General features: G+C 50.3%; 11 protein-coding genes across 11 annotated transcripts; 5 read left to right on the plus strand and 6 right to left on the minus strand.

Annotated features, from left to right (window-relative positions):
- Positions 1-146: 146 nt before the first annotated feature.
- Positions 147-2,003, minus strand: gmdA (putative general amidase GmdA; the record flags this gene model as incomplete). The annotated part of the gene is made up of 4 exons (XM_056696181.1): positions 147-271; positions 323-731; positions 788-1,669; positions 1,725-2,003. Coding segments are annotated over 4 exons (1,695 nt in total), but the record flags the coding sequence as incomplete, so codon positions are not given.
- A 673-nt stretch (positions 2,004-2,676) lies between these two features.
- On the minus strand, positions 2,677-3,807 carry alkB (oxidoreductase, 2OG-Fe(II) oxygenase family; the record flags this gene model as incomplete). Its single annotated transcript, XM_056696182.1, has 2 exons — positions 2,677-3,437; positions 3,513-3,807. 2 exons carry the CDS (start codon positions 3,805-3,807, stop codon positions 2,677-2,679), a joined length of 1,056 nt encoding a protein of 351 aa, XP_056558394.1.
- A 380-nt stretch (positions 3,808-4,187) lies between these two features.
- On the plus strand, positions 4,188-5,359 carry nimX (cyclin-dependent serine/threonine-protein kinase CDC28; the record flags this gene model as incomplete). Its single annotated transcript, XM_056696183.1, has 4 exons — positions 4,188-4,224; positions 4,300-4,808; positions 4,868-5,031; positions 5,092-5,359. The coding sequence occupies 4 exons, from the start codon at positions 4,188-4,190 to the stop codon at positions 5,357-5,359; spliced, it is 978 nt and encodes a 325-aa protein (XP_056558395.1).
- Positions 5,360-6,643: 1,284 nt separating this feature from the next.
- N7496_003253 (uncharacterized protein) lies at positions 6,644-9,276 on the plus strand (the record flags this gene model as incomplete). The annotated part of the gene is made up of 4 exons (XM_056696184.1): positions 6,644-7,087; positions 7,146-7,332; positions 7,390-8,207; positions 8,257-9,276. 4 exons carry the CDS (start codon positions 6,644-6,646, stop codon positions 9,274-9,276), a joined length of 2,469 nt encoding a protein of 822 aa, XP_056558396.1.
- A 431-nt stretch (positions 9,277-9,707) lies between these two features.
- Positions 9,708-10,870, minus strand: N7496_003254 (uncharacterized protein; the record flags this gene model as incomplete). The annotated part of the gene is made up of 3 exons (XM_056696185.1): positions 9,708-9,786; positions 9,846-10,443; positions 10,474-10,870. 3 exons carry the CDS (start codon positions 10,868-10,870, stop codon positions 9,708-9,710), a joined length of 1,074 nt encoding a protein of 357 aa, XP_056558397.1.
- A 537-nt stretch (positions 10,871-11,407) lies between these two features.
- N7496_003255 (BTB/POZ domain-containing protein) lies at positions 11,408-12,803 on the minus strand (the record flags this gene model as incomplete). Its single annotated transcript, XM_056696186.1, has 3 exons — positions 11,408-11,784; positions 11,835-12,405; positions 12,432-12,803. The coding sequence occupies 3 exons, from the start codon at positions 12,801-12,803 to the stop codon at positions 11,408-11,410; spliced, it is 1,320 nt and encodes a 439-aa protein (XP_056558398.1).
- A 1,132-nt stretch (positions 12,804-13,935) lies between these two features.
- On the plus strand, positions 13,936-16,005 carry N7496_003256 (putative C6 transcription factor; the record flags this gene model as incomplete). Its single annotated transcript, XM_056696187.1, has 1 exon — positions 13,936-16,005. One exon carries the CDS (start codon positions 13,936-13,938, stop codon positions 16,003-16,005), a length of 2,070 nt encoding a protein of 689 aa, XP_056558399.1.
- A 273-nt stretch (positions 16,006-16,278) lies between these two features.
- On the plus strand, positions 16,279-17,544 carry N7496_003257 (uncharacterized protein; the record flags this gene model as incomplete). The annotated part of the gene is made up of 1 exon (XM_056696188.1): positions 16,279-17,544. The coding sequence occupies one exon, from the start codon at positions 16,279-16,281 to the stop codon at positions 17,542-17,544; it is 1,266 nt and encodes a 421-aa protein (XP_056558400.1).
- Positions 17,545-19,382: 1,838 nt separating this feature from the next.
- Positions 19,383-20,913, plus strand: N7496_003258 (uncharacterized protein; the record flags this gene model as incomplete). Its single annotated transcript, XM_056696189.1, has 2 exons — positions 19,383-19,549; positions 19,617-20,913. The coding sequence occupies 2 exons, from the start codon at positions 19,383-19,385 to the stop codon at positions 20,911-20,913; spliced, it is 1,464 nt and encodes a 487-aa protein (XP_056558401.1).
- A 208-nt stretch (positions 20,914-21,121) lies between these two features.
- N7496_003259 (transcription factor domain-containing protein) lies at positions 21,122-24,113 on the minus strand (the record flags this gene model as incomplete). The annotated part of the gene is made up of 3 exons (XM_056696190.1): positions 21,122-23,696; positions 23,771-23,952; positions 24,027-24,113. 3 exons carry the CDS (start codon positions 24,111-24,113, stop codon positions 21,122-21,124), a joined length of 2,844 nt encoding a protein of 947 aa, XP_056558402.1.
- Positions 24,114-24,630: 517 nt separating this feature from the next.
- Positions 24,631-25,723, minus strand: N7496_003260 (lactoylglutathione lyase GLO1; the record flags this gene model as incomplete). Its single annotated transcript, XM_056696191.1, has 3 exons — positions 24,631-24,806; positions 24,881-25,630; positions 25,690-25,723. 3 exons carry the CDS (start codon positions 25,721-25,723, stop codon positions 24,631-24,633), a joined length of 960 nt encoding a protein of 319 aa, XP_056558403.1.
- Between the last annotated feature and the right edge of the window lie 6 nt (positions 25,724-25,729).

The following is a 25,729-nucleotide window of genomic DNA, read 5'->3' on the forward strand; positions in this document are numbered from 1 at the left end:
AACTATCCAGGTAGATTAGGATGTCTAGTCGCGTTTCCAGCCAGTATTGAAAATTGCAGTAGAGAGCAGCTAGGTGAAATTTCCATCCAGAACACTTGATTCCTATATCAGCACTTCACGGTCACAGTCATCTCAATCATCTACCTTGTCTCCGTGGCTTTAGAAATCTCATCACCGAGATACTCAGCAAGAGTCAGCATCTTCTCCTCCTGCAGCCTCCGCCCAACAAATTGAACTCCGACCGGAGCGCCATGGTACGTATCGGCGTCATCTGTACTCAATATTAGCCGAGACCCCTCACAGATAAACACGAACAACTTACACTTCCACTCAATATGCCCCGCCGATTCAGCTGTAGATGCATCTGCCGAACCCACATCGATACTCTTATCCGCAAATGTCACCGGCACGGCCACGCTGGTGTAATCCAGAACGTTGACGAAGGAGGTGTATCCCACGTAATGGTACTCGTTGGGAATCACCGCAGCGTGTGGTGCAAGTGGACAGAAGAATCCGTCGACGGGACGGCCCGTACCTGTCAGTTCAGCGGTGCTGTTCCAGTAGTCCATGTACTGCTTTTGATACTCGCGCTTCGCGACATTCAACGCTGCGAGCTCGGTCATGGATAGTGGGTCTTTGTCGGTGATTATGACCTGGGATGCTTTGGTTTCACCGGATAGACCGAAGTGATGGATCAGATCAGCGCCACCATCCATGTTGAATGCCGTAGACTAGGTTGGATTAGCGATGTTTGTATAGTGACTAGGAGATGAGATGGACAACTTACACCCAACGTGCCGGCGGTAGCATGAGATGGTGGATTCCATGAAATCACTTTATGGCCCAGTCGCTTGAGGGTTTGTTCGACAATTCTCAACCCACGAGCAATGGGCGGGTGAACGCGCGTGATACCATCCCAGTGCATGATTCCGAAAGCCAAACTTGACTTTCCAGCCTTGGCCTGATCGATCCAGGAACGGGTTTCTTCCACAACGGCATCTCGCCAGGGTAGCTCGAGCACGAGTGGATCATGATACCACGGCTGCTGGCTAAGCACAGTCTTAAACAGCAACGCCAAAGACCTTGCTGTAGGCGCAAGCGGTCCGATAACAGACAATACAGTACTTTGTCCATCCATCGAGTTGGCCGCGCCCTGGTACGGCATTCGTCCAGATGACGGACGAAGTCCATACAGAAAGTTGAATCCAGCAGGAATGCGAACACTCCCACCGATATCAGTACCAAAACCAACAGGCGATCCACGCAGAGCAATCAACGCTCCTTCACCACCTGAACTGCCGCCGCAGGATAGGAGGCGATTCTTCGGATTCCATGTATACCCGATGATGTTGTTGATAGTCTCACCGGCCATTAGCGTAGCCGGCACGCTTGTCTTGCAGTAAAGGACGGCACCGAGATTGCGCAGCTCCCTTACCAGCTCGCTCTCTTCTGTGCGGAAACGGGGATCGTCCTTTTTGCCTTGGAAGGTACCGATCCAACCGACATAGCCCATGGTGGTCTCCACGCCTTTGACGTGGAATTGATCCTTCAGACTCACGGGGAGACCGTGGAGCGGGCCAATGGGAGCTTTGTGCTCTGCATAGTAGGCATCCAGCTTCTTTGCATCTTCGATGGCCGCGTCGAAGAATATCTCGTGCAAACAACTGACCTGGACAAGTATTATTTAGCATCGAGCAAAACGAGATTCGGATCAGAAAGCATACTAGTTGGTGTGCCAGCGCAGCACGATGACAAAAGGCCTCTGCGACTTCAACGGCAGACCAGCTACCAGTAGTCGTTTGTGCAGCGATGTCAACTGCATCAGACTCCGTGATTTCGATCTCACGCTCGCTCAGATACTGCTGGATATAACTTGCAGTCACATCGCGGATCTCCGTGGCGGGAGGAACGGGATCTGTCAGTCGCCATTTCGCGGGGATAGCGTCGAGGATGGATTGGCGTTTAGCTTCGCCTTGAGCCAGCCAGGGAGATGTTGTAGCCATTGCTGATTTATTTCCAAGGAGTTCAGAAAGTTTCAATTTTGGGAATCTTGAATAACTACGTTATTGCTGCTTATAGAGGTGTGCGTCTCCAGTTATTTCTTATCGCAGCGGGCGGGGAAGTTGGGGTCAATTGGAGAAGGTTCCAACGTGGAGGGGAAAGGAGTAGTAACGATGGCTAATAAATAACCTCGGGAGTATCATTAATTGATTTGCCGAGAATCGGTCTCGTATTCGAGTTGCCTAAGGCTTGATATACAGTATGTGTGTTGTGTATCTTACTGAAGGTGTGTTGTACAAAGTACATTGTGGAGAAGTTGGCGGAACATGGAATTCCGCGATGTGCCTAGATACCAACAGCCTATCAAGAAACCTGGATAATCACTCGATAGTCGACCCCAAGGACATTTTTTGGGGTGTCTTTCATCTTGATATCAATATCTTGACCCCAACAGCCCCTGCTGAAGTATGAATAGCAAGGATTCTCCAAGACGCGGCGTCTTTTGGAGGAGGCTGGGAGGCAGCGTGATCTTCTGGGCGCTATCAATCGCCAAAGCTCATTATTCTGACTGGAACAGCCTCCATAGCAGTGGCAGCGCTGGAACAATAGCCTATGCAGCTGCAGTGACCCCAAATGGCGTTTCTCAATTCGTAAAGCAGAGCCACCGTTGCTGCTTCATGGAGCAGGACTTGTCATCTGCCGTACATTGAGATTGATCCGTTTCCCGGACATCCATCCTTTCCACATATCATAGGGAGAGTGGGTAGCAGGCGCATCTTCTCCAAGAGATGGCCAGTCTGCCAGCCAACTGGGGCAAGTGGCTGGCAGGATCTTGGGGACACCGTGCCAAGCAAAGCGCGATGTACCATCCATGTATACGGCGTCGCCCGACCTGAGTCGGATTACTTCCGCTCCATTCCCATCGTCATGGCTAATCAGGAATAGACCGTCGCAGCCAAAACTCACACTAATCAGGCCAATATCGCACTCTTCACTCACGTCCCGATGCGCACTGAGGGTATCTCCAGCGGAGTATAGATTCAGAATCGCTGCTTGGGCATCCGTCTCTGGAAACGCCGCCTTCAACAGCTTCGCGACATCTGTTGGAAATGGTGGTGGCGCCTCGGACGGATATACTTTGGCAGTCCAGTCGTACTGGCCTCCCAAGGTGACCCACCGGAGCTTCTTTTCCAACACGCTCTGGACTGTAAGAGGTTTATGCACCTGGGGATCTTTTGGTTGAAGTATTCGTGTCGGGTCATCAGCGAAGAATGACTTCGGGGTGTCTTGATTCTCCAGTCTTTCGGGGTATGTGACATCGTAGTGTAGGTGGAGGTTGGTCTTGTGTTCGGGATTAGGGAGGTCGCGGTGGAATAGGCGAGAGAGTAACTCGATTTGAACGGTAGGAGGGTATAGAGAGGGTATCATCAAAAGGCCTGTTTGGAGTTAGGTTTGCTTCGTTTGACCTCCGTTGGTTAACTTCGGGGTAGTTGAGGGATGTCGACTCTGACCGGATACTGCATTGTGTGTAAAGACTGGAATATTCTCAGCAAGAGGAGCATGTTCCTTGTCCGAGGCATGGCTGCCGCGAATGAAATCATCGAATGCAAGCCGGAGATCTTGACTAGACATGTACTGCGAGACGGATATACTCGCAGGAGGCTGGTCCGGATCTAGTCGTTGAAGGTCAAGGATCTCGGGGTCATGATCAATTTCCGACAAAGAACATTTTGAGTACTTCTTGTAGCATTGCCGCACAGCCTCCGGCGGGCGATCATGAGCATTGAGGCCTTTGATCTGGGCCATGGCGAAAGTAACTGGCCGGAGATGATCGGCGCTTCGCCGCAGAGGAAAAGGTACGCGCTCACCGCCTTCCAGCGGCGCGGGGAGTTGTTTGTTTTTGTGGCCTCCCCACCATGCAATTCTGACTGCGAATATCTTCAATTTCGACAATCTCGACAAACAGCTGGGTGTGGGGACCTGGAATTACCGATTGCGGCTGTCAAACCATCAGAACCCACGTACATGTTCGTTGCTTTGGTTCCTCCCTCGTCATCGCCCTCCTTGCTTCCTTCTCTTTCCCTCCTCCCTCTAAACCCTCTTCTCTGCGTCACTCCAATCTCCACGACTCCGTTTACGTCGCTAACATGCCTGCGAATAGATCATCCTGGGCATCCGCATCCACCATGGAGAATTACCAGAAGATCGAGAAAATTGGTGAAGGTTGGTGTCCCTGACATGATGTCTCTGTCCGGCCATCCTGGTCTCCCCCCCAACTCACGCGTCAACTCTCCCTAGGAACCTACGGTGTCGTTTACAAGGCCCGTGAATTGAACTCGCCCAACCGTATTGTCGCTTTGAAAAAGATCCGTCTCGAGGCCGAAGATGAGGGCGTCCCCAGTACCGCCATCCGTGAGATCTCCCTTCTCAAGGAGATGCAGGACCCCAACATTGTCCAATTGCTGAACATCGTTCACGCCGACGGCCACAAACTCTACCTTGTCTTTGAGTTCCTCGACTGCGATTTGAAGAAATACATGGAGGCTCTGCCGGTTAGCGAGGGTGGCCGTGGTAAGGCTCTTCCGGATGGTACCATGATGAACGCCAACTTGGGCTTGGGCGACGCCATGGTGAAGAAGTTCATGGCCCAGCTGGTTGAGGGTATTCGTTACTGCCATAGCCATCGCATCCTGCACCGTGATCTTAAGCCCCAGAACTTGCTTATCGACCGTGAGGGTAACCTGAAGCTGGCTGATTTCGGTCTGGCCCGAGCCTTCGGTGTCCCCCTGCGTACTTACACCCACGAGGTACGTACTAGGAGAGACAGACACCAATTGGCTCATTTTACTAAACAAGTCTTCTATAGGTCGTCACACTGTGGTACCGGTCTCCAGAAATTCTGCTTGGTGGCCGCCAGTACTCTACTGGTGTCGACATGTGGTCCGTTGGTGCCATCTTCGCCGAGATGTGCACTCGTAAGCCCCTCTTCCCCGGTGACTCTGAAATTGACGAGATCTTCAAGATCTTCCGGTATGTGATGTCTCTACACAAGCTTGCGTGTCCATGTCTAAAGATTTTCTTTACCTCTAGTGTCCTCGGTACCCCTGATGAAATTGAGTGGCCTGGTGTCACCTCGTTCCCCGATTACAAGGCCACATTCCCCAAGTGGAAGCGTCCCGATGCCCCCATCGTGCCCGGTCTGGAAGAGAATGGTCTCGCCCTGCTGGAGTCGCTCCTCGAGTATGATCCCGCCCACCGGTTGTCTGCCAAGCAGGCCTGCATGCACCCATACTTCAAGAATGGCAGCTCGTACTACTCGGGCCGCACTGTCGGCGCCCCCCGCAACGGCTATCACTAAAAGACGATCTCGTTCCTGATCTATTCTTGTAACGCTATTGAAGGTCGGAGGATCGCATTTACGTTGAAGACCTCGGACCTATGATGTTTTGTTTTGTTTTTCTCTCTTTTTGGGCCTTTTCTCTTCTTTGTATCTGGCGTTCATGGGGGGAGTGACTAGGAGGGCGGGATTTACTCTGTTATCAACGTGCTTTTAGTCAAATGCAAGGCGTACATACCCCTTTCGGTGGATAAAAAGAACTTTCTTTCTTTTCCTTTGAGGAATTGCAGCTGTCTCAGCCCATGTCAGCCTCGATTCACTCTGGAGCGCAGCCGGTCGACAGTAATCTTCAGTGTTACACCGTCGCTCGGACACTACGCCGTTTTATCATCCTCAGCCACGGTCAACCTACCAATCAGACGCCTCCAAAGTAAAGTGCCCCAGCTCGTGTCAGAGCTGAACAAAAAAGGGCCCCACTGCAGACAAAGCGGATACGAAACGACCCTGACATGATGACATCGAGTCACGAATCGAATGCTAGTGATATTCTTGGAAATCAAAACCCAACGGACAAGCATCCTGCATATTCTGGGAACGGCAACGGCTTCTATGCCCGGTTTCTGCAGGAGGCCCGCGTCCCAAGTCCTCAAATCATTCACTCCGTAACCAATCCTATAGTATACAGTAAGTATGCAGTCTGCACTATGGATAGAAGATTATGGGGGCTGATGCTATTTAATATTGGGGGCCGTTTTTTCTTTCTTTCTCGGGCGAACATTCCAAGCTGAGCAGAGGGGCTTACCAGAACTTATTTGGGGGCCATGCGATAGTCTAGTGGCCCGGTATGGCCGATTCTATTCGCGGCTCGTGGGTGAGTCTAACGCACGCACCTGCAGCCTTACGGCGAACGCCTGAGGAGTTTCAGGAAGTGCTGTGGTCCAGCTTGTGGAATCCGCGAATCCGGAGGCTGCTGATGGACTCGAGGGCTGGCCTCGGCAGCGCCGGTGCGGGACACTCGAATTGGAGGAATTGGAGTAGTGGCTTGGACTGGACTTGGATTGTTAGTTAGCTTCTTATTAATAGTCGATGGCGCTCGTTTTCTTTCGGCCCCGATCTAGTTTAACTTGTTGGTCAGTGCGATTAACCTACGAAACTAAACAAAAGAAGAAAAAGACAACTTAAACTCGCCCACTGCCCCGCTCAGAACCACGGTCCAGTTTCTTTTTCCTCCCCCGGTGCGGAGAACTACCCTATTTACTAACAGAGTCACCCTACTCTGCTATACTCTCCTCTCTCCTCTTCACCATGGAATTCGACGACGAAATGGCCGGTGGCTTTGGCAACCCAGGACCCGCCGCATCCTCTCGCTCAAATAGTCGACCCCCTCCTCGCGCCCGTCGCCAAGCCCCCCAGGAACTAGTCAAGCAATTCTGGGAACAATTCAACACGAAGTATCCCGGGAAAGTATACACGGTGCTACCCGATAATCCCTATGCGCGCACGAGGGCGAAGCGTGTTCCTAACGGGGTGATCCGCGGCCATGCAGCCGTGAAATCGTACGAGCAGGCACGGACGGAATGTCAGACGTCTGTTGATCGGATTGTGAAGGAGTGTCGGAGGGTTAATCAGAAGTATACGGATCCGCATTTTGATATTGAGTTGGATCTCAAGTCGAATCGGAGACATTATTTGGATGAGTTGGATAAGGTTAATGATATTATGAAGCCGCGTGGTGTGAAGAGGGTGACGGTAAGTTTGGAGGAGAGATTGGCATTTTCTTTTTGAATACGGCTGATTTGGGTGTTAGGAAATTTTTGAGAATCCTCAGTTCTATGTTAATGGGCCTACGGCGTCGGATGTGCGTCAGGGATATGATGGTGACTGCTGGTTGATGGCTGCACTGTGTACGATGGGTAACAAGGAGGGTTTGATTGAGAAGATCTGTGTTGCTCGGGATGAGACCGTTGGTATTTATGGATTCGTCTTTTACCGGGGTAGGTGGACACTGCTTTAGCACGGAGTGTAGGAGCCCTTACTGACGAGTGTGCTAGACGGCGAATGGCAGCAATGTATCGTCGACGACAAGCTGTACCTACGGGCAGCAGACTACGACGAGTCCAACGAAGAGCGAATGACGTGGGATCTGATCAACCGCAACGATACCGAAGAAGAGTACCGCCGTGTCTGGCAGACTGGCTCGCGGGCACTATACTTTGCACAATGCGTGGATCCCAACGAAACCTGGCTGCCTCTACTGGAAAAGGCATTCGCCAAAGCCCATGGTGATTATTCCGCCATCGAGGGAGGGTTTGTCGGTGAGGCTATTGAGGATTTGACTGGAGGCGTCACCTCCGAGGTTCTCTCCAGCAACATCCTCGATAAGAACCAGTTTTGGAACGAAGAATTGATGAAAGTCAATAAGGAGTTCTTGTTCGGCTGTGGCACGGGATTGTTCTCAAACTGGTTGGATTCGCGGTCTCCGCCACGCGATCGGAAGGGTATCTCAGAGAACCATTCGTATTCAATCATGGATGCGAGAGAGATCAAGGGGAAGCGGTTGCTGCGATTGAGAAATCCCTGGGGAAAGAAGGAGTGGCATGGTGCTTGGGGTGATGGGTCCAAAGAGTGGACGGCGGAGTGGATGGATTTGCTGGGACACAAGTTTGGAGATGATGGGTTCTTCTGGATCTCGTATGAAGATCTGCTGAAGAAGTACCAGCATTTTGACCGAACTCGTCTATTTGGAGATGACTGGACTATCACTCAGCAATGGACTACTCTCAATGTCCCCTGGTCTGCCGACTATCACAGCACCAAGTTTGTCATGAATGTGACCGAGACTGGGCCTACGGTCATTACTCTTTCTCAGGTATGCACTTGATTCTTTAAAAAGGGATCCATCATACTAACAAATCCAGTTGGACACCCGCTACTTCAAAGGGCTGGCCGGCGAATACAGCTTCGTGCTCAAGTTCCGCCTCCAAAAAGAAGGCGACGAAGACTACATGGTCCGCAGCCACAGTAGCCACTTCATGGCCCGCTCCGTCAACGCCGAAATCAACCTCGACCCAGGCCGCTACCAAGTCCTCATGAAGATCACCGCATACCGACACGACGACACAGAGTCCACCGAAGAAACCGTCCGCCGTCTAGCCTCCACTCACCGCGAAAAGCTCGTCCAAGTCGGGCTTTCCTACGATCTCGCCCACGCAAAGGGCCTGGTTGCCGAAACCGATCAAGAAAGATACGAATCAGAGCGCCGAAAGGCCGCAGAATGGAAGAAACTCCGCGACGAGACCAAGCGCAAGCTGCAGAAGGAGTGGATCAGGGAGCGCAAGATGGCCGCGCGCCAGCAGCGCCACGCAGCTCGTCGACCACGCAGAATGACAAACGGTGCATCACCGGACCGTGGACCAATCCCTGGCCAAATCCTGGCTGACAATAAGGCCACTCAGTCTCCGACTGAAGTTGGAAGTATCTCCAGTGATGCGAGTGACCGTAAACCCGTCGTCAACGGTACCAACGGCTCCGTGCCAACAATCCAATTTAACGGACTCCACGAACGACACGCAAGTGGTTCGAACCGCCGGAGAAACTGCTCGCCCCGTCCTAGCCTAAACACACGTCTTGCGAACGATAACCTCGATATCACGGACTTGGAACTGCTGGATGGTTTCGAGTTCGACAGTGACTTGGACATGCCGATCGAAGAACCTAAGAACCGCCGTCCGTTCGGGGACTTGGAGGGTCCTGCTGAGGATCCGTGGAATGCGGTTTGCGTTGTTGGGCTGCGTGTTTACTCTAAGGATCCGAAGTTGAGTCTGCAGGTTATACATCCGGTGCCCGAGGATGATACCGAGGCGCCCCTGGATAGAGATGATCCTGCGGCGTCGGCGACACTGGAGAAGAGTTTTTGGAGTAGTAATGTCCAGGTTTGAGGCTGCATCATGAATGGATTTCTGGAGAGGGCTGTGTACATCGAGTGACTTGGTTGACTAATTTGTAGAAGAGATTTCTGTAACTATTTCGTTCCACAGATTGATTTACAACTTTAATTTTCATGGGTCATTATCTAGCGATTTTGTTACTTTCAATACAACTCCCAATCTTCTTTTGCTTATGCTTTTTGAAATTTAAGCTTATTGATCACTACTATGTAGAACACGACTATGGACCGTGGCGTACATTTTGGTTTGCAGTCCTGAGCCTTACCAAAAGGCGGGTTACCACTGGGTGGACACCTCAGTGCAGGCTGAAGTAGTCTGTAACGCCGAGCCTGGAAACCTTCATCAAGTACATTGTCAAATATTTCTACTAGCTCCCCAGGCGACTCAAGCGAAACGACGCCGGGCAATTCTCAGTCCCCCAACTAGCACTTTGGATCAAACAGGTAGTTCTCCGAAAGCCACTTTCCACGTTCATCCTTGGCGAATACGTAGTAACAGTTCCTGCGTTCATTTTTTTTAGCATGGGTCGCCCGCAGACTTCTTGCTTTGTAACTACTTACCCTCCGGTGCCGACATCTTCATTGTAGTTGAAATCATGTCTATCAATGTACTCCATGTATTCCAGGAGGGTAAATCCCCGACTTCGAAAGACCTGGCCCAAGTCGCAAATGGGCAAAGAGAAGATTCCGGGAAAGGAGGCAAACGCTTCAACGTTGCTGCTCCCTCGTGAATCAAGTATATTTCCAAGAAGTATATCGGGCTTAGGGCCAAATCCTCTAGATTTATAGGCTTCAACCGAACTTTCAATGGCATCCCACGGAGTGATTCCATACTTATCTTCCATCTCTCCCCAGAATTCTGGTAAAGTCGCCGTCCATCCATCAAATCCTAGAGCAGATTTTTGATTTGTAAGACGCTGGAGGAAGTGACCATTTCCAGGCTCATTTCCCTCGCATTCAGCCGCAGTCATTGGAATCGACGGGATCCAAGCTCCCTGCCTTTTCCAGGTAGAATTCGCCAGGTTCCCCAGGACTACCTTGAAAAGCCAGTCTGCTGTATCCTGTGATTTTGCAATGGGAAAAGCCAAATCTGTGTCCAGGGAAGGGATCTTAGTGTAGTCAACAAAGTATCCATCTTCGAAAGGATCGTTCAAGTTGACTTACTTAACGTTTGAGTCGCTTTGATTACGTCCTCTTCCCATAGGATTGATATTCAGATCCTCCAATACGTGGAGGTTCTGCCCAAAACAGGAATGAACTAATTCGGCCTCCTCGGCTATATTTGTCAGACTGACATCGCTTGCTTGCAATGTAGCTGTGATGCTGCGTGCTGCACCAGTGAAAAGCTCTTCGAATGCGGTTGTGGCTCCAACATTGTCTTTGACAATACCGACAGGACCCATCCATCCTGTTAGAATGCCGACGGTAGAACTCATCGCGCTGAAGCCCTCACTACCGCTGATATCCTTTGCCGCCGAGCCAGGGTCAAAATCTTGCTCAATCGCAACCTGCAGCGTAGCGTATTGGGTGTTTGACAGATGTAATCCCTCGCGAATTGGGTTGAAAAAGTTATTCAGATTCTGCATTGATTCAAGAACCATCCATCCTTTGAGCGTATCATCGGTTTGAGGGTCTATGGTCCGGCAGCGGCGGGCTTCACATGCAGATATTTCACCACATTTAGAATAGCTAATCAGGATGAATGTAGCAGACGATCATCAGGGTCCACAGTTTATATCGAAATATTACCTTGATACAATCAATTAGCCGCAGACGCTCGAACAACTAGAAGATTCCCAACACTCCTCTCTCCCAGGACATTAAACGAATATCACCCTATCTCAGCCTCCGATACATCATGGATCACTTTACGAGTTACGAAGAGGATATCTAGAGACATACAAGTAGAGTATCTGGGACAGATATTGATACAATTTCTAGCTAGTCTCAACGCAAGTAGAATGTGGACACTTCGCTATTACTTATCAAAGGTTTCTTGTTTAGTGTTTAGATCAATGTAGAACAATTGTGGCCAATTTTGGATCAACGGAAGATAGTAAAAAGACATCGTACGTTCTAATCACAGTCAAATATGCATTGAGATACTGTAGGATAATCCTAAGTTAGGGACTAGTGAACTGATTCAGTTCAAAGCCCTCAAGAGATTTACCAAGGCCCCCGAATATGGATGCAAAGGAGGCTTCAGGGCAGCTGTGCTTAGAGCTGGATCCATAGCCCGAATATCTTGATTCCGAATCGTACCATCGGGGTGATTTGATGGCCATTATCGTCTGCACGAGAGACTTGTAACTTAAATTTGGAAAAGGCCATTCAGGTTTCGATAAAAGCAGATCGTTTGACTGGATAGTCAGAGCGCCGTACATGATTGAGCTACATTCAAGACAGCAGCCCCGATCGCGGAGTAAAAAGGCTTTGCGTGTTCCGTCAAGAAGGTCAATTAAATCATTGATACCCTTCTCTCGTCGTTCATTAATCGAAACTAAAATACCATTAGTCTTTAAGCAGTCGGAAGAATATATATGTACTCACCAATGACCTCTTTCGGGATCGGAAGTCCTAAGCTATCAATATAGCCATCGCTCTCCGACATAGCGATAGAAGTTGCTGATTCGAAATGGGATGGGAGTCGAAAAAACCAGGCAATCCATAGCCATAACATCAAATCCCTAGGAGCTGCTAGCGGAATTTTCACGTCCACTTTCTCGATCCACATATCTTCCAGAAAAACCAAAGGCTCCCGGCATTCGTAGTAGTCTGCAATAACAGCAACCTTCGCAAGCATCTCCAGGGTCAGCTTTCTAGGTATATCGTTATTTTGACCATGAATAGCCCGAAGTACAATCATGAGAGCTTCAATATCCCAGTCTTCTGCAGTGATCTCAACTGAGCCTTTCTGGAAGTAAACAATGCTTTCTTTCCAGCCTCCAGTTAGTAGCCTTTTAAAAACCGGAGAGGCAAACATTAAATGTTTCGCAGAGACCTGAATACGCGGGCCGCTATGAGCGAAAGGGACTTCGACAACAGCCTCTTCGGCAGCATATTCTTCAGCGGCGGGCTCTTCAGCGGCGGGCTCTTCAGCGGCGGGCTCTTCAGCGGCGGGCTCTTCCACAGGGGGAAATCAGCGACCTCTTCAGTAGCATATTCTTCAGCGGCAGTCTCATCCATAGGGGGGACTTCAGCGGTCTCTTCAGCAGCATATTCTTCAGCGGCGGGCTCTTCAACGGCGGGCTTGCTTTTCTTGTCCCTCTTCTTCTTCTTCTTTTTATCCTTTCTCTCCCCGGCCTGTTCCTTAAGACTCAGCTCTAGCGGTTTGTAACTGAATCTTGGAACACTGGTCAATCCCTGGGAGCTCAAGGGGTTGCAAAATAAGAATTGAGAGAAGTCAAACTTTCGACGAGTACGTGGATCTCCAGTCGCTTGTGCAAAGGGGCTGTTCTCATTGTGTAAAATTATGATAACTTCACCTTCTGGATCTATTATATAATTTGATGTATCCATGGTAGTGCGTAATTAGCTGGAGATTGGAAAATAAACTTGAGGTCGATAGAAACAGAATCATCAAAGTTGCTAGATGAAGACAGGAGGTCAGACACGAGCTGAGGGCACCGTCGGGTACCGTCGGGCACTAACTGTTTGCTTTAATGGGAGCTTGACATGAGTTACTTGGTCTATTTCGGAGCAGTGTTCTGTTTATATTGTTTGTTTCGTTTGTATGAAGTATACATGCCTTTTCAACAAGTGCACTCTATACAGAGCATACTTCTTTGTGATATGTAACGGTGGGAGGGAATACTGTACAATAATAGGTGCAGGTGAGGAGAACACACGAGTGGGAGTGCATACGATTACTATTATGTTATAATACTGTACGCCCTAGGTTAGTTATATTAATTACTGGGCTTATTCTGCCCGACTAATACAGCGATGACCCTAAACAAGATTAGCGTGCTACGGATTTAAACCCCGTCTCGGTGACATGAAATAATGCCCTGTGTGATTAAAATGCCTATTAGGTACCTACATATTGAAGTACCGTAACTCCCATCCCACATAGTGAAAATTGCTTGAGAACAGCAGAAACAATAAGCATTTGATTTTTTTGTTTCCAGATACCTCTTTTCAAACAAAGATTACATACTGTTGAAGTGGCAATTTATAGGACGACAAGCTATACGAATATAGAAATCAGTCTGTACTAGATAGAATATATGTTCAATCCGTAGACTAAGAGCTGGCGGGCGATCGCCCGCGAGTCTTAATCTACGATAGTTTCGGCACCCACGAGTCTTTGGAGGTCATAGAATTCTCGATTACTAACAGCATAATCCTGTATTGTTGCCCTTCTCATATGTCTTATAAACTATAGCCGTGTAGGTGTTTTTGGCCCCTTGAAAACGGCATACCGGGCACAAGTTCAGCTGGAGGGTGGGTACCATCCGTAAGCCACACTTCGAGCCGCTTAGATAGGGTTACCTAATCTTCAGAACGGGTTAGAACATTAGCGCCATTCCGTGCCCGACAATAAGCCCCCAACTCTCCTTAATTCAAGAGGAACATCGAGCGTGAGATGTTTATGTGTTGGAACGACAACCTCAGGGTATAATGGACCGTTACACCCACTGAATTTGGAATGGCAAGCGACTGGAATTCAAGTAGTGGGCTAGTACCAATTGCCCCTGCCCCCATGGGAGAAGGCCTCAGCGTGGGCAGTCAAACAAATACGCCGCAGTCTGCTATGCTCTACACATGCCAAACCTGTGCAAAACGAAAGGTCAAGTGTGATAAAGCTGCCCCAATTTGTTCTCGGTGCCGCAAGGGAGGGTTCGAGTGCGTTTTTCAAGCACCGCAGCCGAGGCCTCGGAAACGAAAACTGGATGATATGATGCAAAAGCTGGCTCGATACGAGTGCATTCTAAAGGAGAACGGTCTGCTGGATACTGAAACAACGGATGAAGAAGTCCCTATTCATCAACAGTCAGAGACCAGTCACGTCGAGCCAGTCACGTCAAAAACGGGCAGGCTACTTACCGGCCAAGGCAGGTCGAGATATATCGATAGCCATATGTGGTTCAACCTCGGAGATGATGAGATTCAACAGATATCTGCGGATGAGGACGATGATTCAATGACCCCTGATTCTGTTTCTACCAAAGCCATCCTACCGGATCCGTTGACGGGTGGGTTCTTGGGTTGTCAGCAAAGTATCCTGCACTGTCACCCAAGTCATACGGATGCCATGAAGCTGTGGAAGACGCACGCTGAGAATGTGGAACCCATCTGCAAAGTTTTACATATCCCATCGACTGGCAAAATGGTCGAATCCGTTTCACAACGACCTGAAATTGCTTCCAAGGCAGATGAGTGTTTACTGTTTTCAATCTATCACTGTGCTGTCTTTTCGATATCGGAAGAAGAGTGCATGAAGGTGTTCAAACAAGATCGATCAACAATTATGAAACGATTTCACGCTGCCGCGCGTCAGGCTCTAGTGAATGCGTCGTTTCTTAAAACAACAGAAATCGTTGTCTTGCAGGCACTTTATCTATACCTCCTATCCAGTCGTTACGCCTACGATCCGCACACATACTGGATCTTGACTGGGATATCCGCCCGCATTGGACAACGGATCGGCCTCCATCGAGATGGAGAGAACCTGGGCCTGCCACCATTTGAGGTAGAGCTGAGACGTCGATTGTTTTATCAGGTCTTTCCACACGATTCTCGAGCAAGCCAGTCTGCTGGAATTGACTATATGAGTTTGCCGGAAGCCTGGGATACAAGGCCCCCGCTCAACATCAACGATGACCAAATTTGGCCTGGAATGACAGAGAAACCAGTGGAGCAAAATGGCGCCACAGACATGATGTTCTGTCTGTCCCGCGCATACGTGGGGAAGCGACTGGCTGAATCAGGAAAGTCGATCAACACGGTCGGACCTTGGAGCTCCTCTGATAGTCGTGAAGCTGAAGAAGTCATTTCTGCAGCAGAAAGTGAAGTGGAGGAAAAATTCATTCGTTACTGCGACATTGTGAACCCCCTACACTTCCTTACTATTGGACTTGCAAGGTCCGGTATGACGGCCATGCGGCTCAAACTTCGTCTCCCCAAAGTAAGGGACCAGACCGCTAGCAGCCAGGAGAGAAAGGAACTATTCCAGCTTGCGCAGAAAACCTTGGACACCGATGCGGCAGTCCATTCTCATGGTGGGACTAACAAGTTCCAGTGGCACATCAAACCATTCTTTCTATGGGGAACTCGAGACTCATTCATCTTTATGCTCACGACTCTCTTGAAACAAAGAGATTTGCTCTCCCATGATCAAATCGAGGCAGCTTGGAAAAGTGTCGCCGAGCTCTACCAGAACCACGATGAGCTTTTCGATAGCCGACAAGCCCTCAGTATGGCAATGAGATGCCTTGCTTTGAAGGCTTGGGATTCCTGGAAATCAAGCAGTAGTGCCCCGGAACCAGAGTTTATCAGGACCCTACGGTCTTTGAGGAAGAACCAAGACAAAAGACAACATCAAAGTGATGCCCTGATAACTCCCGAGGCAGCATCATCAAACGATCTGTCGCCTGCAACTGGAGTGCCGGGTGTGGATGCCTTCGATGTTATCGAGGGACTTGAATTTGATGTTGATGATTGGATATCATGGGATCAATTGTTAAAAGATCAATCGCAACTAGAGAATCAACAATGAACTCGCGAAAACTAATGATTCGTGCGAAAGAGACCGTTCGGGACTGTGATTGGTTGACTGCTCGGGCAGTTCCTCGCCCGAGCCTCGAGTCTCCCGATTCCAACACGAGCCAATTAGCGATCGCGCATGCTCGGCCTGAATGTGCCCGAGGTACAGATGGATTCGTATCACCAAAGTTATATAAATTATCCTGCGGATTTGTTTCTCTTGGAATTTTTGGTATGATATAAAGACAAGCAACTATTATATCAAAGAAAAGTTCTTCACAGAACCATGTCAAGTCTGAGAGTCCTAGTCGTGGGTGCCTCCATTGCAGGCCCGGCGACAGCATACTGGCTCGCCAAAACTGGTGCCAAAGTCACAATCATCGAACGATTCCCCCAACTCCGGACCAATGGCCAGAATATCGACATTCGCACAACAGGGGTCTCGGTAATGCGGAAGATACCTGGTATGGAAGAAGCCGTGCGAGCCAACCTACAGTCAATCGATGGCATCAGCCTCGTTCGCAAGGACGGCCGTGCGTACGGAACCATGATGCCCACCGGAGATCCCGACCGCCAATCGTTGATTTCCGAGTATGAGATCCTCCGTGGCGACTTGTCACGAATTTTGTACGACTTGACCAAGAATCACAAGTCTATCAACTACATCTTTGGAGAACAAGTTGCCTCCTTGCAGCAACCCGAGACGAGCGACGGGCCTGTTCAAGTCGAGTTTATGAATGGAACACCATCCTCGGAATACGATCTCGTTGTCGCCTGCGATGGGGCGACCTCAAGAACTAGAGCGATTGGCCTCGGATGTGCCATGCGCGACTACATCCAGCCCGTAAACGCTTGGGCCACGTACTTTTCTATCAAGACGGACCTTCTCAACGGGAGCCAGATAGGCCACGCATACAGTGCCGTGAACGGACGTGCTGTCGGCGTTGGGCCTGACCCATCTGGTGGCAATCGCATTACGCTGATGGGCATTAACCCACGCAACGACCACAATTCAATGGCGAAATTCCGCGAGGCGAACAAGCTCGGCACCGACGCACTGAAAGATTTCGTCGCCAAACACTTTCAGGGAGCTGGCTGGAAATGCGACGAGGTCGTGCAGGGCATGATGGAAGCCGATGACTTCTACGGTAGTGAGTGGGTTCAAGTCAAAACGCCGGCCTTGCATAAAGGACGCTTCGTGATGGTCGGTGATGCCGGCTACGCCCCTGGTCCCACGGGTACCGGGACTAGTCTGGCTCTGACTGGAGCCTATCTGCTAGCTGGAGAGGTGGGGAAACATCGAGGTGATTTGACAGCCGGGTTGAAGGGATACGAAGAGCAGATTCGGCCGCTCATTGACAGGATGCAGAAAATTCCACCTCTCGTTCCTGGGATGTTTGCACCTCAGAGTGCTTGGGGGATTTGGGTGAGAAATATGATCTTTGCATTCCTTTGTTGGAGTCGTCTTCCCTGGCTATTCGACAAGGTCTTTGGAACTGCTTCTGCTCATTCTGATGGGTATAAGTTGCCAGAATACCAGTGGACGGGCTGAGAAGGAATGTCTTGTGTTCGTGTGTCTCGAATTTGTGTATCACCACTTCTTTGAACCTTCAATAATCTTAAATTACATCATTTCTTGTCCTGGACAATGCCCGAGTAGCCAAAAACACATTTCCCTATAATACCTACTATATTGTTAGGATAATGCTGCTGCCACCCCCAGATTTCCCGCGCGCTACCCTTTGGGCCTTAGATTTCTGCCTGGCATAATAAGAATACCCGCCTGCTTCAGTAAATAATACATTGTCTGACGACTCGGCACGCAAGCTACCTTTTAGGACCCAAATTTCCGAGTCGCGTCTGACGTACCAGCGACAAGTTAGGCGGAAACCAGCCCCATCGTAGCGAATTCCTCGCGGGCTATGTCACGGAGCCAATCAATATCGAGGGGGAGAACAGTTGCCCTAGTTGTTCCCGGTAGGAGGGACTTCCCAAAAAGCTCGCTTCGTAAGACGCGCACTTGTTGCTAAGGGGCCCCTAGTGGTACGGGGAAGATAGTGCCTGTTTAGTCCAGGCGAGGTATCCCTTGTCGGTCGAGTCGGTACACCTCGAGGAAGCCGGAAACGCTGTTTCCGTGTCTTTTCCACTTAATAATAACGAAAACTCGAATATCACCTTCACCCCCAATAAGTAGCCGATTTATATCGTCTAGAAGAGTATCGTGGAGCTCCGCCTAGCTAACTTCCACGGTAAACGTGGGAAGAGTCTGTCCCGTCACACGGAAGACAGCGTCCGGTTCCTTTTTCAGTGAACGATACGGATCGGTTTGGAATTTGAGAGCTACCTAGATTAGCTATGTCAATATTAGATCAGTCGTAAGAACTTACTGGCGTTAGACCCAGTACGCAGAAGGCGTTCTTCTTGAGGAGTCGTGAGCCCCGTGCGGCTCCACGATAATATAGCCCGTGTTCACCATCCGGAAGCGACATCGTGAGCATTAGTAGGCATAATTGAGACCCGTAAGGTATTCTTGATAGGGTCATATGACTTCCTGGTCGCTGGGAGACTCTCTTCGATGTCCCATAAGAAATCCTCCCACCCAGGGGGAACGTCGGTAACCGTCAGGAGGTGATACCCTTTAGATCTTCGGATAATGCTCGTTATAGACTGGGCAAACGTTAAGTGCTCTGCAAATTCCTTTGCGGATATCGTAGTTATGATGGGTCTGATGGGGGATTTGGAGGAGAAAGCATAGTGAAGAAGGACGTCGAGTGAGGAGTGTTGGGGGAGGATGATAGTTGGAATCGGAAAGCGCGAGTTTGCTAACTAGGCAGGGACCTAGGTTAGTTAGTTAAGGTATAGTTAGGTAACTACCAGGAGTAGACTAACTTACTCAGTTCACATGATGATGTAAGAGCACGGGCTCAACCTTATTTCATAGTTCGCGATTTTCAAACCGGCAGAATCTCGATTTTATCACAGGAAAACGATTGAAATTGAGTTAGATCAACTTAACTAATTAGATTAGTAGAACTAAAATCTAATATAATCTATAAGTTATTAATCTAGGTATAAATTATTAAATCTCAAGGTTAATCTTATTATTAAACCAGCCACGTTAGTATATAATACTAGTAAATAATGATTCTTCATTGACGATCTTATAGTAACTTAGATAAATATCTGTGTGATTTATCATATAACCTCCATACCTAGTTAGTTATACGTGAAGAATATTTATGTAGAGCATATAGGGCGGTGGAATAAGCGGTGAAGTGAACGCAATAGTCCGCCGTACGTGGACTGGTGCCTCAGGCCCCAAGGGGTAAAGCCGTTGCATTATCAGCCCGTTGACAAAAACAACTTCAACTGATCAATCTCCCCAATGCAATGCGCTCATTAATACATACATCCAGTCGTCTGATTATCTCTCAACCTAAAAGAAACCGCCTTCTTCACATCACATATTTTCGTGCGCGCTTGCTATCGACATCGTCCAGTTGGACACACGAGTCTTTCGAACTACCGATTGGAAACAATGGAAGCATATCAATAAGGTAGACAATCTCCTCTGATTCAATTCGCACACCCGTCTTGTAATATATGATACTAAATATGTCATAGTGTGACGCGACCTGAGGCCTCAAGTTCGCCCACGCAAAGCAATTCGCGCTCTCAAGGGCCGAATGTCATCCTGTACCTCCCGCCAGGCCCCTTGTTCCAGGGACACGCAGATCGCGCCCGGGAAGATGTCAAATCGCATGATTCAACGCTAAAAAATCGAGAATGGGTCATCGACCCTGGACCCGCTACTGGGTTAATACCACAGCAGACTCTGGCCTCTACCACATCCGCTACAGTCGTAACAGTCAACTACCGACTCGGCGCGGTGTCGCCGCCGACATCAAATGAAGAGACAATCCAAAATTCGGGTCAAACGCCACCCCTACCATCATCATCGTCACCGAGTCATTCCACTTCTCAGTCTCAGAGCATATTCTACAAATACCCAACCCCAATCCACGACACCCTCGCCGCATTCGACTGGATCCAAACTCATCTCCAACCGGCACAGCTCGGCATCTTCGGCTCACACATCGGGGGATCACTAGCTCTCATGCTAGCCCTAACAGAAGCCCAGTCTGTGAAAGCCGTCGCATCGATAATGCCCGTCTGCGACTGGCCTGGTTTAGATGAGTACTGCACAACCGAGCAGCTCAGTGCCAGCGCTAGCGGTGACACGACTGACCAAGCGTCGCAAGGGAAACCGACCAAAAGAGCATCTAAGAAGAAAACACCCTGCGCCACCGCACCTGCAGATCTAGTTCCACTACTTGCTGCACGCGAAGCATTATTCGCTTCCCCGGAGCGCTGCTTCGACGCGTTCGCTTCACCGATATTATTCCTCCGCTCTGCGGGTCGCGATGTACCCCGGTCATTCCCGGAGTACATGATCGGACCCGAATATCCCATCCCAGTCCTGAAGACCCCACAGCACAACACACTAGACGCCTCACTATCAAACCCAGAATTCGACCCCCTCGCTGCAGAAGAAGATGAACTCAGCGAAGCGGGCCACCCGACTATTCGACGCCGCAAAGCGTTGTCCCGCTGGCCACCCTACGGACTGGACTACGGAGCCGGAGGCCGGGGGTGGGGTGGTAATGGGGTGCGGAGGTTACAAGTGACTCTGCCTTGGGTGAGGGTTTATGTTGAGGGGAAAGAGGGAAACGAGAATGGGAGTGTTTTGGCGGAGCAGGGGGAGGAGATGGTTTCCGTTATGCGGCGGGCTTGCTTTTTTGGGAGGGAGAAGGGGTTTGGCGAGAGGAGGGTTAGTCTTGAGAGGGATATTGGGGGAGTGGGAGCGGAGGTGGGTGGTTGGTTTGAGGGGATTTTTGACGGGAGGATACGTGATGAGTGAGGGATTTTGGTGTCAATTACTGCACATATCACGAAAAGATTCTATATTGTTCATAGGATTTCGCTGTGAGGTGTCAAGGATTTATTGACAGTGGTAGAATACCCGAGAGGTTGCAGCGCTAACAGCTCATGCCCCCCAAGGAGCTTTGATCATTCACAAAGATACCGAATAAGAGATGGAGAAATACAATGGGCAAGAGTATCCAAAGCTACAGCGACGTCCCTCCCATCCCCGAGGTCCCATGCGGCGGACTCCACCACCCCTCAAGATCCCCCAAATCAGGCAACATACCCGGATCAGCAGGGAACTGTGATTGCGAAATACCGCCTATAGAATGACCGGGACTACCATTCACACCACCATCAGCGAGAAGATTCAAATCCGTATTCCGGATCCAGTCAAGTTCACTCGCTTGCGCTGCTTGCGCCGAGAAGGGATGTTGTTGAAAAGACTGCTGTTGATGGGAGGTGTATTGCTGGTAAGAGTGGCCCGCGGCCATGGAGGTTGACAAGTCATCTCGCGGGCGGTTCTGCGTGCCTGTATCAACGAGACGGGTTTTCTTGCGGGATGCATCGATGCCATGGTCCTTGTGGGAAGCCTGCGTAGATACTTGTCCGGACATCGCTAGGAGATTCGCGCTGCTGATCTGCCTTTTCGCAGCGGGCCCGGTACGTCGCATGTGCGCTTGCCAGCGTCGTTGGAGTGTAACCAGGTAATCACGCGTCCGCTTTGCATTCTCAAATGACTGGCCCAATTCATCCAGGGCACGGAAGCAGAGATTCAAGTACGCAACCATCTCCGCATTACGCGGGTGCGCGGTACTCGATTCCCCGGGTTTGCTTGGCATCAGTGGTGAACTGGAGACCGTGACGAACAAGAGCATCAGCGCGGCACTGAAGATTATTGCGACGACTTGGTTGTTCATTCGTCGGAATGTATAGTGTTTCTCGTAAATGTGAAGCAAGCGAGCTACCGCGGTCGCGGATTCAACGCACATGCGGCGTGCGTGGTGGTAACCCGGTCCCTGGCGTGGACTGCGTGGTTGGATGTAACTCTTTGATACCCAGGGGCGGTGGAAGAAGATGATGATTTGGTGGTATTGCATGTGAAGGATGAGGAGGTGGGGGAGTTTCGGGGTTGAATCGTCGTCTAGATCGATTTGTAGCGTTGAAGGGAGGTTCGCTTTCCAGGCGAATAGGTCTTCTGTTACCTGGAAGGTAATTCTTTGTAGATCGTGCGGGGATATATCTGAACACCCGTAGAGGATGTGGCCCACAGGAGACACCATCTCCCATAGAATGACGAATTGCCGGCTGATTAGCTCAGTGGGATTTTGTAGGCCATCTTCCAGTATTTGGGTAGTAGATTGAAGTCCGTACGGATGCCAAACTCCTTCTTTCTCGATTCCGAGAGTCGAGGCTGGTTTTGGAACTGTCACATCTCCGGCATTCATTCGGAATGGTCGACCAAGATAGAAGCCCCAGAAATGGTCAGCAATATAGCTCCCCCAGAATGCAGCCCTTCGGACATCTGCCTCGTGGGCACTCATGTCGCCTTGGTTGACATACGATGTCATATCGAGGTGCAGACCGAGGTCAAATGCCAGTCGCATCGACATTCCACTATACAGCCAGCCTCGGGCATCACGATTTGACGCTCCCTCGTGACAGCTCATGAGGACAAGAGCTTGAACCGTCGCCACACAAGGTGAATCGAGCTCAATCTCCAGTAAAGCCTTGGCCCTGTCGGCAAAGAACTCAGCCAGGGATTTGGGGAATGTGATGAATGTCGGGTGATACCGCGCCTCGAAAGCACTGCCAATAGCACACATGGCATTCGTCAGGACCTCCGAGTAGAACGGAGTATCGTCAAATTCATTACGCCATTTCGATCGAGCCGCCATATACATCTCCTTATCCACGACATAAATGCTGGGATTCTGCCATGTAAAGTACAACTCGACGAGATGATCTTCCAAAGCCTGATCAACCGGCTGACCAACCCGAAGATGATTCAGAATATCCTGTCCATCGTGACGTACTGTCCGCGCATCTGGCCGCTGTCGCTGTTGTGTCGCAGATACATCGACAAGATTGAGATTAGATGTCGCTCCGTAGAATCGCAAGTGGCCATCTCCCGCGATTTTAAGCGTGCCGATACGATGGGATAATTGCTCGATGACGTCGTTCTCAGCCTCGTTCTCTTCATCGCTGTCCGAGTCGAGGTCCCGGTCAGGAGGCACTTGGCTCAGTAAGACGCCCGGCTGCTGCACCATGTCCATGCCCAGCTGGAAACTATATGGGCTCAGATTTGTATTAACTGGTAGCCCTGTTCCCCCATTGATATTGGCGTATATCGTATCCAAACTTTCGGCTGTCGGTAGCGTGAAGCCCCAGTGAACAAAGTTCTGATTATCGGGAGCACCTCGCACCATGCCGAACGGGCTCCAAGCTTCAACGGACGATAGTTGCTGACCAGCCATGATGCCCTGCGTGGGGGAAGCACCAGTAGCAGCAGTCTCTGTCGATGGCTGCGGTTGAAGCTGGGGCTGGCCATTCGGCGATGTATTTGGCGAGCTCTGTGACGGGGACTGATCCGATCCCACTGAGTTCTTTCCATTATAACGGAGCCTTTTGTCATTGCCAGAAGAAATATTGGCCCTGGTGACACCTCGTGGGATCTGCAGGGTATCAAGAACCCGATTCATGCCCGCCTCGTCGTCCGGCTTCATAGCCGGAGGCTCAAGACCCTGATCCTGAATAAATTGAACCAGCTGGTCAATTCTCGCGGAGAAAAGCTCCGTCGCAGCTCGGAGCGAGACCCTGTCGTTGATGTTAGCCGGCCCATTATTCAGTACCTGATGCCATCGGCGGGATGCCGAGTCTTGCTCGCAGCGGGCCGAGAAGCAATTCGCTTCGGATCGAACGGTGAGCGAGCATTTCGAGGGTATACATACTTGCGTTTGTCATCTCCATGCTGATATTTGCAATCTTTGCCTTTCCGCTGGCAATTCTGGCAGTGTGGTGTTGACCCGTCGCACTGGAGAGAAGCCGATTAAAAACGTTATTCCACTGCCGATCCCCGCAAGGCGAAGCGTGGGAGATTGTACATACCCGAATCTTACTCTCACGACATGGCACACAAGCCGTCGTGACGTGCTTTCGAGGGGCCTTTTTAGGCTTCTCCGGCTCTGGAGACATGTTTCTGTTCTCTTCCCCGCACTGGGAGTACTTCAGACTCGGAGATCTGCGCTGTAATTCGATGATGCGGTTTTCTGGTTTGCTCGTGGGGGTGGCGGTCGAAATTGCGCGGAAGTAGATTGCGCCGTGCTGTTCACTTTGGGCTGTGAGTTAAGTCATCCCACCTCGGCGGATACTGTCGCGGCCATGGTCTGTACAGTGTGAAAGCCAGTATCGAATGAAGCTGAGAAGCCCTGGTGCGAGTTCGGACTGACACAAAATGTTCGCCAAATGTTGGTCTGGGGGGCGGGGGAAGGGTCCACTTTGCGCCCGCCTATGAGGGGATCGGGGATAAGCCGGTGGTCCATGCACGTCGTCTCGTGGTCAAGAAGATGAAACTATTGAAATTTCTACATGGAAGATAGAAAAATGTTGAGGCTAGAAGACCACTACATTGGGTTTTGTATGTACATCGTAGCGTAGGTCTAGTTGCTATACGAGTCTTCCCTTTATGGCTTTCATGTTCAATGCGCCGTATCTACCAGTTAGAGGTGCGCTTGATGCGCTCGTTCTGGATCACCTCAATCCAGTAGTTATCGGGATCCAAGACAAAAGCAATGTTGCTCATGCGACCATCAGTCAGACGCTTCTTGAAGGCGACATTGACCGTGTCAAATCGGTCGCAGGCCGCCTGGAGGTCATCGACAGAGATACCTATTGCGCAGAAGGTCATGTGTTAGCAAACAAAAGACTAGTCAAACACACCGAAGTGACACGGTGAAACTCACAGATGTGGCCGAATCCTTGGGGCTCCGTGTTACCATTGTGGTAGACGGGACCCTCCTGCTTCTCCGTGCCGTAGTTCCAGGTCAGCTCGAGCAGACCCTCCCACTCAGCGACGCCGTTCTTCGCACCCTCCTTGATCTCGGGGTTAGATTTGGGGTATCCCAGGAAGTACAAGTTAAACTTGGCATCGGGGTTCTCAATGGTCCGGACGAGGGTCATGCCCATAGACTCCTGGTAGAACTTCAAACTAGTCTCGGCATCCTTGACACGCAGCATGGTGTGGTTCAGACGGTAAGAGCCCGGGTCGGTGGTGGGAGACAGATCCTCGTCGGCGCGACGGATGATCTCAACCCAATATCCATCAGGGTCTTTGGCAAAAGCAATGTGTCGCATACGACCCTCGGTCAGCTTCTTCTGGAAAGCATATCCGGCGTCCTCGATGCGCTTGCAGGCAGCCTCGATGTTATCCACGGAGATGGCGATGTGGCCGAAACCGCGGTAGGGCTCCGTGTTACCATTGACAACGCTGTAGTTGGGGTCATCCTCGGTACCGTAGTTGTGGCAGAGCTCCAGCACGGCATTGCGGTCGGTGAAGTGGCGGTCACCACCCTGCAGCGAGGTCGGTCCATTATAGGCGAGGAAGTAGTTGCAGAACTTCCATTCGGGGAAATCCAGCTTCTGAATGACGTTCATACCGAGGAATTCGTAGAACTGCAGCGATCGCTTTGGGTCTTTGACCCGCAGCATCGTGTCTGGATGGCCATCATGGTCAGTGATGATGGATGAGGTAGAGGCAGAAAAAAAGACGAACGGTTAAGCTTGTAGGTAGAGGGATCGGTAGCCATGGCGGC

This window comes from Penicillium cataractarum (assembly GCF_028827025.1).
Source record: "Penicillium cataractarum strain IBT 29864 chromosome Unknown utg000002l, whole genome shotgun sequence".
Classification (NCBI taxonomy): domain Eukaryota; kingdom Fungi; phylum Ascomycota; class Eurotiomycetes; order Eurotiales; family Aspergillaceae; genus Penicillium; species Penicillium cataractarum.